Source organism: Gekko japonicus, unplaced genomic scaffold, assembly GCF_001447785.1.
Source record: "Gekko japonicus isolate JY-2015 unplaced genomic scaffold, Gekko_japonicus_V1.1 scaffold1403, whole genome shotgun sequence".
In the NCBI taxonomy this organism is placed as follows: domain Eukaryota; kingdom Metazoa; phylum Chordata; class Lepidosauria; order Squamata; family Gekkonidae; genus Gekko; species Gekko japonicus.
The window spans coordinates 175,704-191,907 of NW_015174317.1; the positions used below are offsets into that span (position 1 = coordinate 175,704).

General features: G+C 42.7%; 1 protein-coding gene across 1 annotated transcript in view; it reads right to left on the minus strand.

The window, feature by feature from the left end:
• FRY (FRY microtubule binding protein) overlaps nucleotides 1-16,204 on the minus strand; it is a 168,086-nt gene that overhangs the window by 43,566 nt on the left and 108,316 nt on the right. The window contains 8 exon segments of the mRNA XM_015424198.1: nucleotides 3,428-3,502; nucleotides 3,613-3,774; nucleotides 6,636-6,815; nucleotides 7,977-8,117; nucleotides 11,788-11,958; nucleotides 12,049-12,146; nucleotides 13,727-14,275; nucleotides 14,278-14,324. Coding sequence (XP_015279684.1) covers nucleotides 3,428-3,502; nucleotides 3,613-3,774; nucleotides 6,636-6,815; nucleotides 7,977-8,117; nucleotides 11,788-11,958; nucleotides 12,049-12,146; nucleotides 13,727-14,275; nucleotides 14,278-14,324 — 1,423 coding nt within the window.

Here is a 16,204-nt window from a genome sequence, read left to right on the forward strand (position 1 = left end):
CTCCCCATGCCCCCAGCTTCTCTTCCTGGTAGCCCCTTACATCCTGGTAGCCCCTTACATCCTCTGTCACCCACCTACCTAACATTGTTCTGTTTCTCCCCAGCAGTATCTTCCCTATCTTCAACTTTCTCTTTTCCCTTTCGTTACTCCAGCTTTATATTCCATCTCTTTTATCTTTCTTAGACGCTCTGTCTCCCCACCCCCTTCTGCACTGCCTTTATAACAGAGACTTCAAAACCTTGGCAATATTGCAAGGCAACCCTCAAAATGGCCACTGAGATCTCACAGTGTAGTCTCATGAGCTCTCAGTGGCACACTTTTCTTAAAGAAGCAGATATTGCTTTTATAACTTGGGTTTTTTTTAAATGCCTGTTTTAAAAAACATTTCAGATTTTTTTTTGAAAACCTGGTATGAAGAAGCTGGCCTCTTTAAGCAGTTTCTTGTTCAATTCAAAACAATGGTTTAGGCTGAGGTCTAGTAAAAGATGGAAGTTTCTTTCTCTGAAATATAGCTTGAGCAGCTTGTAGGTTCAAACACTTAGATAAGGGGGATGGGAGGTAACCCAGCTGCTGGTCACACCATTAGGTCTGGTAGCTTTAAGAATCTAGGATGGTACATTCCATCTCATTAGTGCCTGAGCTCACGGGTGGGAGAAGATGTTTGTGTGGTTGAAGCCAATGCAGCTGCTGGGTGTCTGGGTTAATTGGCAAGCCCATCTGATTGGTCAGATCACCTGGTTAGCAACAGACCTGACAGGCATGACATAATTTGCTATAAATCCGATTGGTTAATCAGAATCAGGCCAACACAGCTTGTTAGGCATAAAGGAAAGATTTTTCATTTTAATTTCACCCTGTGTCTGGATTACATCTGACTTTGTTTTGTGTGGGTCTTACTGTCTGGAAACTTTGTCTTGGACTTCGGAACCCCATTGGACTTCGTTCTTTTTGATAACATCAGGATCTTGAACCAATGCTTGCAAATGTGCTTAGTTTAGACTTACAGCTTTGTTATTTTTATCTTCACTGTTCACTGCTCTTTTATTGATTAATTATGCACAATTTTAAAATCAACCACTTACATTTCGTGGAGTTCCTGAATTCAGGAGGCTTCAATCTGAATCCAGTACTACAGCCCTCATTGGCTACAGCTACCAGACTAATTATTCTGTGAAACTCAGCTTGCAAGTGGTAGCTTCCTTGATTTTTACTTCCAGGAGGGTCTGAGACTTTGTCCCTTGGTCTCTGCCAGATCTTTTAACTGGAGATACCAGGGACTGAACTTGGGACCTTCTGCATGCCAAGCAGATGCTCGACCACTGAGCCACAGCCCCTGCTGTAAGCGAAATAGTTCTAAAACAATCTGCAATAGTCATTGCCACAAAAGCTCAGCCATCCATAGTAGGTCAGCATACAAGAATCTGCCTTGGAGTCCTCCATACCCCATCTACTCTAATCATTGTTTCAACGCTCTTTTCTGCTACCCATAGATTAGTGACTCCTTACCCTATCTGCTACATACCCTATCTGCTACATGTATAGAATATCTTCTCTGAGTAACAAAAACTTCCATGCTAACTTATTATGAAAATATTACAACAATGCAATTTTTAAAAAGTAGATCTAAACTAGTAGGCAAGAATAACCAGAAAAAAACAACAGGCCAACCAAATCAGTGCATCAGAATAAACAATGACAACAAAAAATCAGCAAAAGCAACTTGCTTAACCCACTTGCTCAAGGAATGTGTCTTTACTCCCCACCAAAAGGACTATGTCTGCTGAAGGAGAGTTCCAAAGAACAGCAGCCATCACACAAAAAAAGGCTGCATAAGCTCCAAGCTGAGCTTCAGTTTCTGTTAAAGACTGGGCGTGGCCAGAGACACAAGTTTTTTGGAAAGAGCCAAATGGCTCTTCACCCTTAAGACCAGGGCTTGCTTAAGTCGGCTGCAGTGTTCCCTCTAAGCTGAGTTAGTGTGAGCTAGCTCACAGTTTTACAGCCTCCGGCTCACACATTTTTGTCTTAGCCAGGGCTTTTTTTGTGGAAAAAGCCCAGCAGGAACTCATTAGCATAATAGGCCACACCCAGCAGCAGAAACGTATTAGCATATTAGGCTACACCCATGACTGCACAGCTCATTGGCATATTAGGCCACACCCCCATGTTACCAGAAGTATGCTCATCCAGCCACACCCACCTTTTGCTTCTTATTCTGTTTACCTTGTTTGGAATTTTTGCACACAAGACTCCACAGCATTAGTCGGCTGTCCAGTGGATATATAGGAGTTGGACAAGCCCAGGAATTTGTGTTGTACATATATCTGTGCTGCATATTTTTGTTGTCTCTTCATCATTTAAATTATGTATTTTTTGTGAGCCACTTTGGGTTACCAGTGGGGAGAAAGACAGCACATAAATGCCTACATAAATAAATAAAAATTAAATAATTTATGATACCCAGGTTATGGTTTCAATAACAGCTCTGATTATATTTTCATAATGAAACATAATGGGTGGGACGGGGAAGATGAAGCCAACCAAATACAGCAAATGTTAAGGAATGGTGGTAACCCCAGGAAGGTAGAATCATAGAACGTTAGAGTTGGAAGGGATTTTGCAGGTCATCTAGTCCAACCCCCTGCACTCTGCAGGAGCACAGCCGAAAGACAGCCCTACAACATACCCGAAATTATAGGATTGCAAGTCAGACAGATTGACAAGAAGAACAGTATTAGATGTCCAGTCTTTCTTGACTAGAATTGAATAGAATAGCTAATGTTGTGCAAGGATCCTCTGAATTTAAGAGGAACTCTCAACAACTAGATTTCCACTTCCTAAGAAAGGAGCTAACTGGGAGACTCTACTCTAGTCAACATATCTGCACATCTGTTTGTAAAGTTTTGTCCATGTATGCTTCAAGGGGATATAATGAACACAAATCTGTTTCAGCACCTGAGTAGTTCATTTATTTAAAGCCTGCATTTCTAGCTGAGAAGGAAGTCAGATTGCCACATAATGTAATCCGAGCATAAAACACCCCACAATTATGCAACAGGGCTAGGACTACAGAATTAGAAAATGATGTAAACAGAAAACTAAGGCATGGCTTAACTATAGATTGTACGTGGATTACAGAATTAGAAAATGATGCAAACAGAAAACTAAGGCATGACTTAACACAGTTCAATAATTCTGGAAGGAATTAACCAAAAAAGCCACATTTTAATGCCGCTGTTCAGATATATGATCTTCTAATTTGAAATGGTGGCACATTATTTCTACGGGATCTTTCCATTATTTGTATTTTGGCCATGAAATATACTGTTAATTATGGAAGAGTCTGCCATCTCAGGCAAATGGAAGATAACCTTTAGAACGGGCGTTTAAATTAATTATTCAAAACTGCTATAAGAAGTATGATACTTACTGAGGGGTTTTTGCTGAGACCAACTTCTTGACCACAAAGAGTAAGGACATGAACCAACTTTTCTTTTGTCCTTTTCTTAAAAAAAAGAAGAGAAATTTTAAGCAATGTCCCATATATAACAAAGCATGTAAGAGCATTGCCTACTATTTTTTTAGAATAAGGCTCCATTCCAGCAACAATTTTACCTGAGAATACTGAGGTCTCTTCCAGCTAACAGGAACAAGGACATTAGAGTTAGACCCAGAAGAGGTTGAAGAGGTACTACGTGTGACAGGCATTATTCTCGATTTTCCATCCCGACCTGAAGATCCCTGCAGTTCATCATATCGCCTCCCAATAATTGGAGTCTTAAAAGAAAAACAACAACTGAAACAGAATATTGAGCCATTTCAAGAGTTTCTCATAAACTGCCTCAGTAATTCTTGCAACTACATTGTAATTTCTCCCTTGGCTGAGGGAACAAGGCCACCTAGAGAGTCTGTGGCTGAGCTAAGATTTGACAGCCTATAAGCAAATCTACTCAGAATCCTAGTCAAGTCTATACAATGGGGCTTACTCCCAGGAAAGGATTCTTAGGACTGCACTCTAAGCTCTCTTAGTCAGAGAGAGAATTCAACATTTTTTTAATGAATAAGCGATACTATATTGAAAAGTATGGCTAATATGGCAAGATTAACGAGCTATATAAATGAAAGACCGATTAAATAACTCAAGGAGAAATGGAAAGCCTATTATGCTTACTCAGATAAAGGTTGAAAAGAGGGGATGTAATTAATCATTGCTTGGTCTGATTTGTAATGCTGCAATAGAAATACTGTTTACTGTTTATTGTTTTTGCTAGAGACCATTACACTGGTTTGTATAATTAGAATAACTAACATTTTTCATATATATATATTTGCTAATACGCTTCATTGAAATATATTTTGTAGTCATCGTTTAAGATAACACTCTAAATTCCTTTAAGAAGTAACAAAATGTCATGGTACTTTTTTACTGTAACTAAATTATAATAGTGGTAATATGGCTGAGAAAAAATTGGTTTCTAATACCTTTGAATATGTTTTATATGTGTTATATTTATTTATTTATTTTATTCCATTTATACCCTGTTCTCCTGCCGAGGGTATCTGATATATATATCTTGTACGTTATATAATATTTATATTTCTCAATTTTTCAGATGTAATACATCATTTGTATTTCTGAACAGTCTCTGATGTCTGCGAATGCCTAAATTTCATTCACTCACACAAACACACACACAAACATGTATACACACAAACACAAAAATCCCACCTTCCCCCTTTTTCTGTTTCTGTATCCCTTTAAGATTTTTTTTTTTTTAAGTATGGCTAATATTTCAGGTTTAGGATTTTTTAAAAAGATATAACTATTTCACTTCGTTTTATTTTCCAGAAAGCATTACTTATTCCTTCCCTTCTATCAAAGAAGAAACACTGTTGTTATACTTTGACATTTCACGATACTAGAACTGAAAAAGGAAACACTAAAATTGATACAGCTACATTAACTGATATATGATAGGCTGTTTTTTTTTTCCCAGAAAGGCTGCCAAAAGGAGAAACAGGACTAAGGGGACAATATTCTGTGAGTCCTGGGTCACCCTGAGGGTTCATGGAGTTGAGCAAGTGATGGAATTTTCTCTCCCCCACCCCATATGTACATGTGTGTGTGTGTATGTGCGTGTGTACATTTGAGTGTATATCTGGAAGTTATGGTGACCTCTGATGACTGACCCCTACTGGGGGCCTCTAATCTGGGAGAACCGGGTTTGATTCCCCACTCCTCCGCTTGCACCTGCTGATGTGACCTTGGGTCAGTCACAAGCTCTGGCACAGCTGTCCTTGAAAAAGAGCAGTTTGTGTCAGAGTTCTCTCAGCCACAGGGTGTCTGTTGTGGGGAGGGGAAGGGAAAGGAGTTTGTAAGCCGCTCTGAGACTCCAAGTGAAGGGCGGTGTATAAATCCAATCTCTTCTTCTTCTTCTCCCACTTCTGGTATTTCAAGGAGGCTACTTGCCAAAGTCAACCCTCCTTAGCTTCTGAGATCTGATGAGATCAGGCTTGCCTGAGCTACCCAAGTCAGGGAAATCTGCTTTCATATGATGTTTGGGTTGGGTCTGGATAGTATCAGGAGGACCCAAAGGGACAGGCCTGTAGCTAACATGGGGCCCACAGGGCCTGGCCCCCTAATGTTTCTCCTGGGCCACCTCCCTCCCGGGGAGGGGTTTAAGTTCCGGGGTGCAGAGCTGTCCTGGCAGTTTTGGGTGCCCCCTCGGGAGGTCTGCAAGTCTGGGCCACCACGCCAGCTCCTTAGGATGCCGCTCTGGGATGTGCTCAGACAGCTGGGCACTTGCGAAACAATGATCCCTCCAGGGAAAGCTGGGAGGGAGTTGAGCGGGTGGATGAACCAGACCAGCTGCCAGGGAGTCCCTCTATTGCCTTTGTTAGGGAGCTGCTGCTGCACGTGCCCGTGCAGATGTACCCCCTCCCCAATGTGCTTGTGTGTGAGAAAGAGAGCATGCAGAACATCTCCCCAACCTCCCTGCACACACATGCACCACCGCTGAGTGACCTGGAGGTTGGGCTTGGAAGAGCAGAGGAGACTCAAGGAGGGCGTGATCCGGCTCTTGCACCTTCTTCCAGCACGGATCATGAACCCCGGCCCCCTCCCCCAAAACCCCCTAGCTATGGGGATGGAAAAGGAATCTTTGTCTGGAGGCCTGGGGGCTTCCTCGATAGCCCTGATCTGAGGTCTTGACACTACATTGTGGTTATCTGCTTGCTGGTTTGTAGACCCAGAGCATCTTATAAGTACTGTACCTGCAACAAATGGAGCTAGAGAATATGACATATTATGGGAAATTATTATTTCTTTTCGAGGTGACCCTTTATTTCTACATGTCTTTCAGAGTCATCTGCCTTGACTGATCCTTTCTAACTAGGGATCAGAAAACCTGGGACCTTCTGCATGCAGAGCATGTGGAACAACCCCTGAACTGTGGTGTGATTTTACTTGCCATATTTGGTACAAAGGATGTAATACCTCTTCCATTCTGCTTACATCAAAATTGCTGCAACATGTTCCAGCTGGTTTATGGGAAAGTGCATTAAGATGTTCTACTGATAGAAAATTTTGTGGGAGCTTCCACAGAAACATACATGTTCATTGGGGAAAAACGCAATACCTCAGAAATATCAAAATGGAATTCTAAAGTTTTCCCAGGCAGTTCCTTGGATGCATTATTCCACACACGATGTATTTCCATCTTTGAAAGCTCATTGTGCTGGCAGGAGGGCAAAACCAGGCTTGCAGAGCGGGACACTACCAACTTTAGTATATTTAGGGCTTCCCGCCAATGAACGCTCTGAAAACAAAAGTTGAGGGGAAAAACCACACCAAATTATATATAAGTGGAAATAAATTCTGTAATATGATTTACCTACTACCTACAAATACTACCTACAAATAAAATTACATACTAATACATATAATTATAATATGCTTGGGGGCCTATAATAGTACTTGTTTGAAATATTATATGCTTTTGACAAAACAGATACACACACACACATATATGACTGCATCACACTGAGAATTAAATTGGAACAGTATTGCAGTATATTATTAACCTTCTGCAGAATGCATTATTTTCCAGCTGAGTAAAGAGGAGGGAAACTACATTGCATTTCCTTTCTGTAATACTGCTATTTGACACAGAATTTGGCATCCTGACACTTGCCTTTGATTTCTAACATTCATTGTTCCACAGAAAAGCAAGGAAAATATGGGCAATATTTGGAGAAGAGCCTGAGTTTTTGTTTTTTTGGGGTTTTTTTTAGAGTAAAACATTATGGCTCACAGAATTCATGAAGAGCCAATACTCTCCAAATATGCTTGGATTTATTCTATATTACGAGTTCTTCTCTGCATCCCTCTGTGTATCATTCTGATGGCATGGTGGCTGAATAAGGATCAGAGAATGTCAAGGGATGGTGCTCAGTGGACAGCTTTGGAGTTTGGAGTCTAACATTCTTGGGCGTCCTTTCCTGTACTCCCACTCACCTCTGCTAACTTTTCTTTGCAGAAAAATTCTTCAGGTATTTGAAAACTTGCACCTTGGAAGTATCATAAATTATGAACACTAAGTAAGTGCATGAATATATGCTGAAATCCTATAATGATTCTAACTGTAGAATTAAGAACAAAAGAAGAACACTGCTGGATCAGACCACTGATCTATCAAGTCTAGCAACCTGTTTCACAGCAGCCAGTCAGTTGCTCTGGAAGGGCAACACACACAGGACACAGAAATCAAGGCATTCCACTGAGGCTGCCTCCTCACTCTGGCATTCAGAACTATTTGGACTTGATTATTGCATCCCTGATTATTCAGTGATCACTTGCACATATTCAGTATAAGCCAAACAGAATCACCAAGATATTAGGCACAAAAATGACTATTTCTAGTATTTTAGGCAAATCTTTAATATTTCTGAGTAGCCACATCTTTGTATACAAAATTTACCTGCACATATTTTTCAATGGTCTTTAGCACTTCCATGTTAAACTGTTTTACTGGAATGTTTGAGAGGTCCATATAACTAAGAAGACTGTAGATTATCTGCAGAAGTGACTGCTGCATAGTAGGAAGCCCCTTTTCCAGAAGCTGTAAGGAAAAAGAAAAAGTGAGTTCAAAATCCTTTTCAAATAAATAGACACCATAACTTGAATACTCTGACCTGGCTAGCCTGATCTCATCAGAACTCGGAAGCTAAAGCAGGGTTGGCCTTGGTTAGTTGGATGGGAAAGCACAAAGGAAGTCAAGGGTAACTATGCAGAGGCAGGCAGTGGCTAACCACCTCAGAATGTCTCTTGCCTAGAAGACCCTACAGGATCGCCATTAGTCGGCTGCAACTTGACAGCACTTCCACCACTGCCACCACCTATGAATCCTTTATGCCTGAATCTTTCACTATACTATTGTACCCAATTAAATGTGTATGCCTGACTTATATAATACATGCTCTATTCAGAAGTCACAACAAACAGAGCCAGTGTAGGGGTAAAGTGCGCGGACTCTAATCTGGGAGAACCGGGTTTGATTCCCCACTCCTTCACTTGCACCTGCTGGATGCCCGTGGGCAAGCCACAGTTTTGGCACAGCTGTCCTTGAAAAAGAGCAGTCTCTGTCAAGAGCTCTCTCAGCCCCGCCTACCTCACAGGGTGTCTGTTGTGGGGAGGGGAAAGGAAAGGAGATTGTAAGCTGCTCTGAGACTCCTTTGGGTAGTGAAGGGCCATGGGGTATAAATCCAATCTCTTCCTGCTCCTCAAATTCTCTTTTTCACTTGCATTAATTATTAAATTACACTTCTTTTGCCAGACCCTGTGCCAGGCTCGTAGCCAGGATTTTTTAGTTTGGGGGGCCTTTTAAAAAGTTAGGAGGCACTGAAATTCGCATGCAGCACCCACTTCTCCCCCAAAGCATTTAAAGGGTCCCTTTAAATGCTGTGAGGGAGAAGTGGGGGGAGGTCCCACGTGTGCCTTGCACTCCAAGCCGTGCAGCGTGGGGTGCAGGTGCTCATTGCCTCCCCCCGCTTCTCCCTAAAAACATTTAAAGTTTAAAACCTTTAGGGGAGAAGCGGGGGCCATGCGTCTGCACTCCAAGCTGCAAATTCATGGCTTGGAGTGCAGGCATGCGCACTTCCCCCTGCTTCCCCCCAAAAGCTATGGATCCTTGGGAAGAAGTCAGGGAGCCAGGCACCAGGAGGCCCCACCGTAGCTACAGGTCTGCCCTGTGCTCATTTCTGTTCATGTCATTGAAGCAAATCTTAATAGGATTGTGGTCACTGTTTGTGGTCACTGCAACAACCTGTACATCTCACACCAGAATTAAACCTCAATCTCGACTGATTTGCTCTGTAACCACGGTTCCCATGTACAGTCATTTATGATGTCTAGGAACCTCACTTCTACAGGAGGAAACTCCTTCCTCCTGCAGTCCATCCTCATGCCACATCTCACATTGTTTCCTACAGCCTTCAGAAGTAATGTGTATGGAGAATGTATCATGAAGAGAAAAGCTTCAAAGACCCCTTTCAGAGAGAAAACTCTGGGTGCAGAATGGTTGAATCTAACCCACTGATGATTTTCGGTTAGAGTAGGGGTCCACAACACGGTGCCAGTAGGTGCCATGACACCCGCCATCTTGGCTCCCATCAAGTGTTTTTAGGATGTGGGTGATGCCAAATGGGACTTCTGCCCATCCAGGCTTCTGATTGCATTGGAGATTTGATTGGCCGTACAATTTTTTTTAAAAAATATTGCTTTGGCTGCAGCTGCCACCACAGCACAAGGACCTTTACTGTGCGACTGAAGGAAAGCTGCGATAGCCATTCTGTGGCTAGCTCCATCTCCTGCAGTTGTGATTTTTGGGCCCACCATGCTATGTCAGAATTCTAAAGGTGCCCACAGGCTTAAAAGGCTTGGGGACCCCTGGATTAGAGGAAGTCCATAGCACACAACAGTTAGAAATTCTGCTAACGGAAGATGTGAAATGGAATTCAGTGAGCACAGCATTCACTAGCTCCAGTCTGAAAATAGCTTAACAAGATACTGATGGAAAAACTTGGCAGGGAACTAGCCTGAGATAATAAGGTGATGTAGTAAAACAGAACAGACTGAGATGCTTTTTCCACTGAGGGCTCTTCCATATAAATTACCCTAGCAATAGTAACCTATGTGAGCAGTTCCCAGAGGTAGCGTTTCCCTCACTTCCCCAGCATAGTACAAAGCAAGTTCATACTTCTCCTGGCAGAATGATGAACATTTGGTTTAGAGAGGTCAGCAGATTATAGTTACATGCAATCTTTTTTCTTACAAATGGAAACACTCTGGCTACTAGAGATACAAACAGATAATTCTATTTAAGTCAGGCAATTTAATTTAATATATCATAGCCTTAGGAGACATGTGCTCTTGGTACTTTGTCCTAATTGGTACTACACTCACTTCAAACTCATAAGAACATAAGAGACGCCAATGTTGGATCAGGCCAAAGGCCCATCCAGCCCAACACTCTGTCACACAGTGGCCAAAAATACCAGGTGCCATCAGGAGGTCCAACAGTGGGGCCAGGACATTAGAAGCCCTCCCACTGTTGACCCCCCCCCCAAGCACCAAGAAGACAGAGCATCACTTGCCCCAGAGCCCCTATCTATACCTTGTGGGTAATAGCCACTGATGGACCTCTGCTCCATATGCTTATCTAATTCCCTTTTGAAGCCGTCCATGCTTGTAGCCGCCACCACTTCCTGTGGCAGTGAATTCCAAGTGTTAATCACTCTTTGGGTGAAGAAGTATCCTTTTATCCGTTCTAACCCGACCGCTCAGCAATTTCATGGAGTGCCCATGAGTTCTTGTATTGTGAGAAAGGGAGAAAAGTACCTCTTTCTCTACCTGCTCTTTCCCATGCATAATCGTATAAACCTCAATCATGTCACCCCTCAGTCGTCGTTTCTCCAAGCTAAACAGCCCTAAGCGCTTTAACCTTTCCTCATAGGGAAAGTGTTCCAACCCTTTTATCATTCGAGTTGCCCTTTTCTGCACTTTTTCCAAACCTATAATATCCTTTTTAAGGTGTGGTGACCAGAACTGCACACAGTATTCCAAATGAGGTCGCACCATTGATTTACATAGGGGCATTATGATATTGGCTGATCTGTTTTCAATACCCTTCCTAATAATCCCCAGCATAGCATTGGCCTTTTTTACTGCAGCCACACACTGTCTCAACACTTTCAGTGAGTTATCTACTACAACTCCAAGATCTCTCTCTTGATCAGTCTCTGCCAGTTCAGACCCCATCAATGTGTATTTATAGTTAGGATTTTTGGCTCCAATGTGCATCACCTTGCACTTGGCCACATTGAACTCCATTTGCCATGTTGACGACGCCCACTTGCCCATCCTTGACAGATCCCTTTGGAGTGCCTCACAATTCTCACTGGTTTTCACCACCCTGAACAACTTGGTATTATCCGCAAATGTAGCCACTTCACTGCTTACTCCCAACTCCAAATCATTAATGAACAAGTTAAAAAGCAGTGGACCAAGTACTCGTTATAAGAACCACACTTCCTGATTCCAGTCTGACACAAAGCTTTTCACATGTATTTATTTTTACTTTCCTAAACCAAGTCATTGCTAATTTCCAGTTTGAGATGGGGACAATGAGAGAGGATATCTGTTTAATGCCAGCCCAAGACTATAATGTTGAACTTATTACTTCAGAAAACTAGTTCAAAGATGATAAAAAGGGTTGACTAGTAAAAACATACCTCAGCCAAATAGGTAACCATATTCAGAGTAATGTCAGCAAATGCTTCATGAAGGTAACGGCAAACAACATTGACCCATGTAGCACAATCTCTTGTGTAGCTGTGTGTTTTATAAAGAGTCATGACATGAGCAAGGTTTGATAGCTTTGGGTTCTTTTCTTCTAGACAAACCTAACAATATATGAAAATCAAACTATATTAAGAGCAAAGCAAAAGTAAATTTGAGGCTTAATAATATTTGCTACTAAAGACAGATAATACCTGAGCAATCCGTTCTGCTATATCCTTGCAGAACTGGTTAGGACTGTCAAAATGCTGAATTAAATGAGGCAGGAGGCATAAGACATTCAATGGGAATCCTGGTGTTAAAAAAAGTGAACATTTGAGAAAACATGAGTATTACAGATTGTATCTTATACGTTGTTAAATAACGGCATATCAACATTAACACGTGACACACAAGCAAATGATGATTAGTTCAACATATGATCCCCTTTCTCCATTCCCAGGACAGTAAGAAAATACTGCCTATCATATTAGTAGTGCCAGTGTTGAAAACCAGTGATTAGTTTATTACAGGTGTGGCCAAACTTGCTTAACATGAGCCACACAGAATAAACATCAGATGTTTGAGAACTGCAAGACATGAACAAACATCACACACACATTTTTTTGAGAAATATGCAAATTTGTTTTTTATTAACATTAAATTAGACTGCCAAAAATAAAAATGTCAATGCACTTTCAAACTGGATTTTGACAGTTCACACAATAAAAATCCAGTTGGAAAGTGCATTGGAAGTGGATTGAAAGTGGATTATTGAGTGTGTGTGATCACAGCCTAAGAGAGAGAAAGAGAGAGAGATGGAAAGAAAGAATGAAAGAGGTAGACAGAGGGAAAGAAGGAGATAAACAAAGAAAGCAAATAGATGGGGGAGGGGGGGAGAGAGAGGGAGGGAGGGGAAGCAAATAGATGAGGAGCCTGCCGGGAGTTGCACAATATGTGTGAAAGAGCCACACGCGGCTCCCAAGCCACAGTTTGGCCACCCCTGGTTTATTATATGCACAAAATGTAACTAAATAACATATTTTAATAGAAGCTTTAATGTTGAATGCAGACAAATGAATGGACTTAAAATGAAAACATTGTTATCTGGCACGCACGAGGAATGGGGATTACTGGTTAATCAAATGTTCTGGATACTCAAGCTTACTGCTCTGCCCTGCCCCTTACCCAGAGGAAACTTGAGTGACCCAACCCTGTCCCACTGGGAATACCACGCCAAAAGCTCCCGTGCCTGGTGGAGATCTACCCTTTCCCCTGAGCTATCCTACCAGCAGGCCAGGTATATGACAGGGTCAGCTGCTCAGGAGCCCTCCAGAAGAGCTACATCCCAAAAGCTCCAGGAAGGCTGAGGGGGGTGGGTGGGAAAGATACCTGACAGTGACATCAACTCACAGCACCAGCTGTCAGAAGACCAGCAATGGCTAGAGGCAACAACTGGTCAGTTGAAGAGGTGGGAATGGGGCTTGCGTGCCTGAAGACATAAGGGTATGGTTGCTGAGAAGGAAGGGAGCTTACCTTCTGGGTGATTGCCTGTTAACTGAGCATTCTGAATAATCAAGTGCCAATGAACACACACGAACACATGAAACTGCCTTATACTGGTCCATCAAAGGCCTTGGTCCATCAAAGTCAGTACTGTCTACTCAGACTGGCAGTGGCTCTCCAGGGTCTCAGGCAGAGATCTTTCACATCACCTGCTACCAGATCTTTTAACTGGAGATGCCAGGGATTGAACCTGGGACCTTCTGCATGCCAAGCAGATGCTTTACGACTGAGCCACAGCCCACCCCTTAATAACAAAGCCAATAACAAAGCTTTTATTGAACTGTATTTAAAGAGAAGAGATGAAATAATATAGACATATGAAATTACCTATTGCTTGAGAAGAATCCACCATGGAGACTCGAGATACGGGGGTCAACAAGCTGAAGAGCTGTAGTGTGAGGTCAGTGGTGGTCAGGGATGTGAAGCCTTTAAGCAGCAGCTGCTGGAGGCCTGAGAAGTCTGTCCATTTCAGCTGTCCTTGTAGCTTTTCTAATTTATCTCTGTTTTCCACTTTATCCAGTGGTAAATGAACAAGCAGCTTATTCAGCAACCTCAGTGCCATTAGATATTCAAATTCAAAATCAGATTCCATTAAAGCCACAGCAACCCAAAAGATGGTGGCCAACAGGTTGGTTGGGTTGTTAATATTGTTGGGATCTGTGAGACTGTCTTTTAAAGAAGAGGAGCTTCTAGTTTTGGAAGAGAGACCCTGCTGGGTACAGGCTTGTATCCTGTCCAAAGTTGCACTGCGAGGGGGATCAGAAGATCGGTCCACATCACCAAATTTTTTGGGCACTGAGAAACTCCTTTGGTGCCTACTACGCTCCGTAGTATTACCACTTGCAGCCCCAGGATTGACATTAAGCTGTCCTGATTCCGATTGGCAGTCAGTTTTGAGCTCGACGTTAAATCTGGAGAAGATGAACTGAGAAAAATAATACATAAATAAATAAATAATGAAGGAAGATTTCATTGGATCTGTAATAGCAAGCAAAGTTCCAGGGAGTGGGCAAAGGAGTAGACGTTGATTAACAGGTCACAGAAAACCAAGTTTTATACAGATTTTCTGTGTTCTGTAGGACATTAGAACTCTGTTAGTCCCCTATGTGGTGCATGTTGCTTCACAAGACCAGGGAGTGCCCTACTTATATCAACATTGCGGGCTCCTTTATGTGGAATCCCACTGCAAATACAAAGCACTTCCCAACAAAAAGTCCATGGGGAGCACCTTCTATTCATACTTTGTTGTATATGCAAACAGGAGGACTACAGTGCAATCTTAGATTCAGATGGGTAGCCATGTTGGTGTGAAGCAACAGAACAAAGTTTGAGTCCAGTGGCACCTTTAAGACCAGCAAAGTTTAATTCTGGGTATAAGCTTTCACGTGCATGCACACTTCTTATATTCAGAATTAAACTCTGTTGGTCTTAAAGGTGCCACTGAACTCAAACTTTGTTCTAGCATATTCTTTAAGAGAGTTACCTCTTTCCACTGGAGCTTAGAAGATCTAAATTTTCCTCGGGTGCCACTGCTCGTCACTGTATGACAATCATTGTCAAAAATTTTGGAAAGTTTATTCTAGTTTCAGGACTTCTGTGTACTTATTACAGAGATAAAAGGTTCAGTCACCTGCACAGATAACAACGTGCCTCCAGGGAAAACCTGTCCTCATTAGACTGGAAAGGAAGACCTTTTTGAGTCTGTGGCCACCTTTGAAATTCTGACACAGGGTGATAGGCCACAACCACAAAATGGCTAACACAGGAGACGTTACATATATATATCTCTCTCTAATAGTGACTCTAACATTTCAAGCAAAAGTTCTATTTAACATGATGTTGTTTTAAATGAATGTATTGTTAATTGTTTTTCTGCACGCACAAAGCTTACCTTCAGCTATGCAGGAAAGATCCTAGTGCTGTGATGGCAGCTCCTGCCAAAGCAATGTTTTTATGATCTGCACAGCCAATAAGAAGCCCTGCTGGGCAAAAGGCCCAACCGACTTTCTAAAAAACACCTGGTGGGCACCAAGAAAGAGAACGGGAGCCATGGTACCCACAGGCACCATGCTGGGTACTTGTTGTGAGCCGCCCTGAATCAGCATAGGAGCATGAGCCATCATCAGAGGATGATCTGCCCCTGAGACCCACACTGGCAGACACTCCCTGTAAGGTAGGCCCTGATGAAGCAGAACCTCCTCCCAGAAGGGACCCTTACCAGTACCACCACCAGCCCCTGAGCCAGAAGGGCCCTCCGGACAGGAGGTGTCAGTAGGGGTAGACCCCCTTCCAGACCCACTATGGTTCCCTCCCCCCACACAACTTCAGGAAAGGAGAAGGCAGAGCGCCGGAGCAGAGACCTTGAGCCTCTGCAGGAATCCATAATGGGCAGCTCGCACCGACTCTTTCCTTGTAGAAGCCGAGGACTACAATGATGAGTCTTTACAGGATCTGGGCCTTGCTGCTTCTCAGGAGGAGGAAGAATGATTCAGCTAAGAGCTCTGAACATAATGATTGGACCTAGTTGCACCCGGAAGGGAAACTGGCTACTTACAAGGTCACTGTGGGATTAACGTTGTCTGCATGCTTGTGGATGATCCTGCCTTGGAATTGTACCCCTGAATCCGAGAACCTGTTGCTTAGCCTTAGACTCTGCTTGTGAGTAGGAACTTTTGGGGGGCTATGTACTCTTGGACAGACCACACTGCCTTTCTGTTGCCAGGGCTGTGGATTGAAGTGGTGGGCCTAGACCTGCGCCTTCCTGGTAGGCGGGACAGGAGTGCTGCAATATATGTTCTACATGTG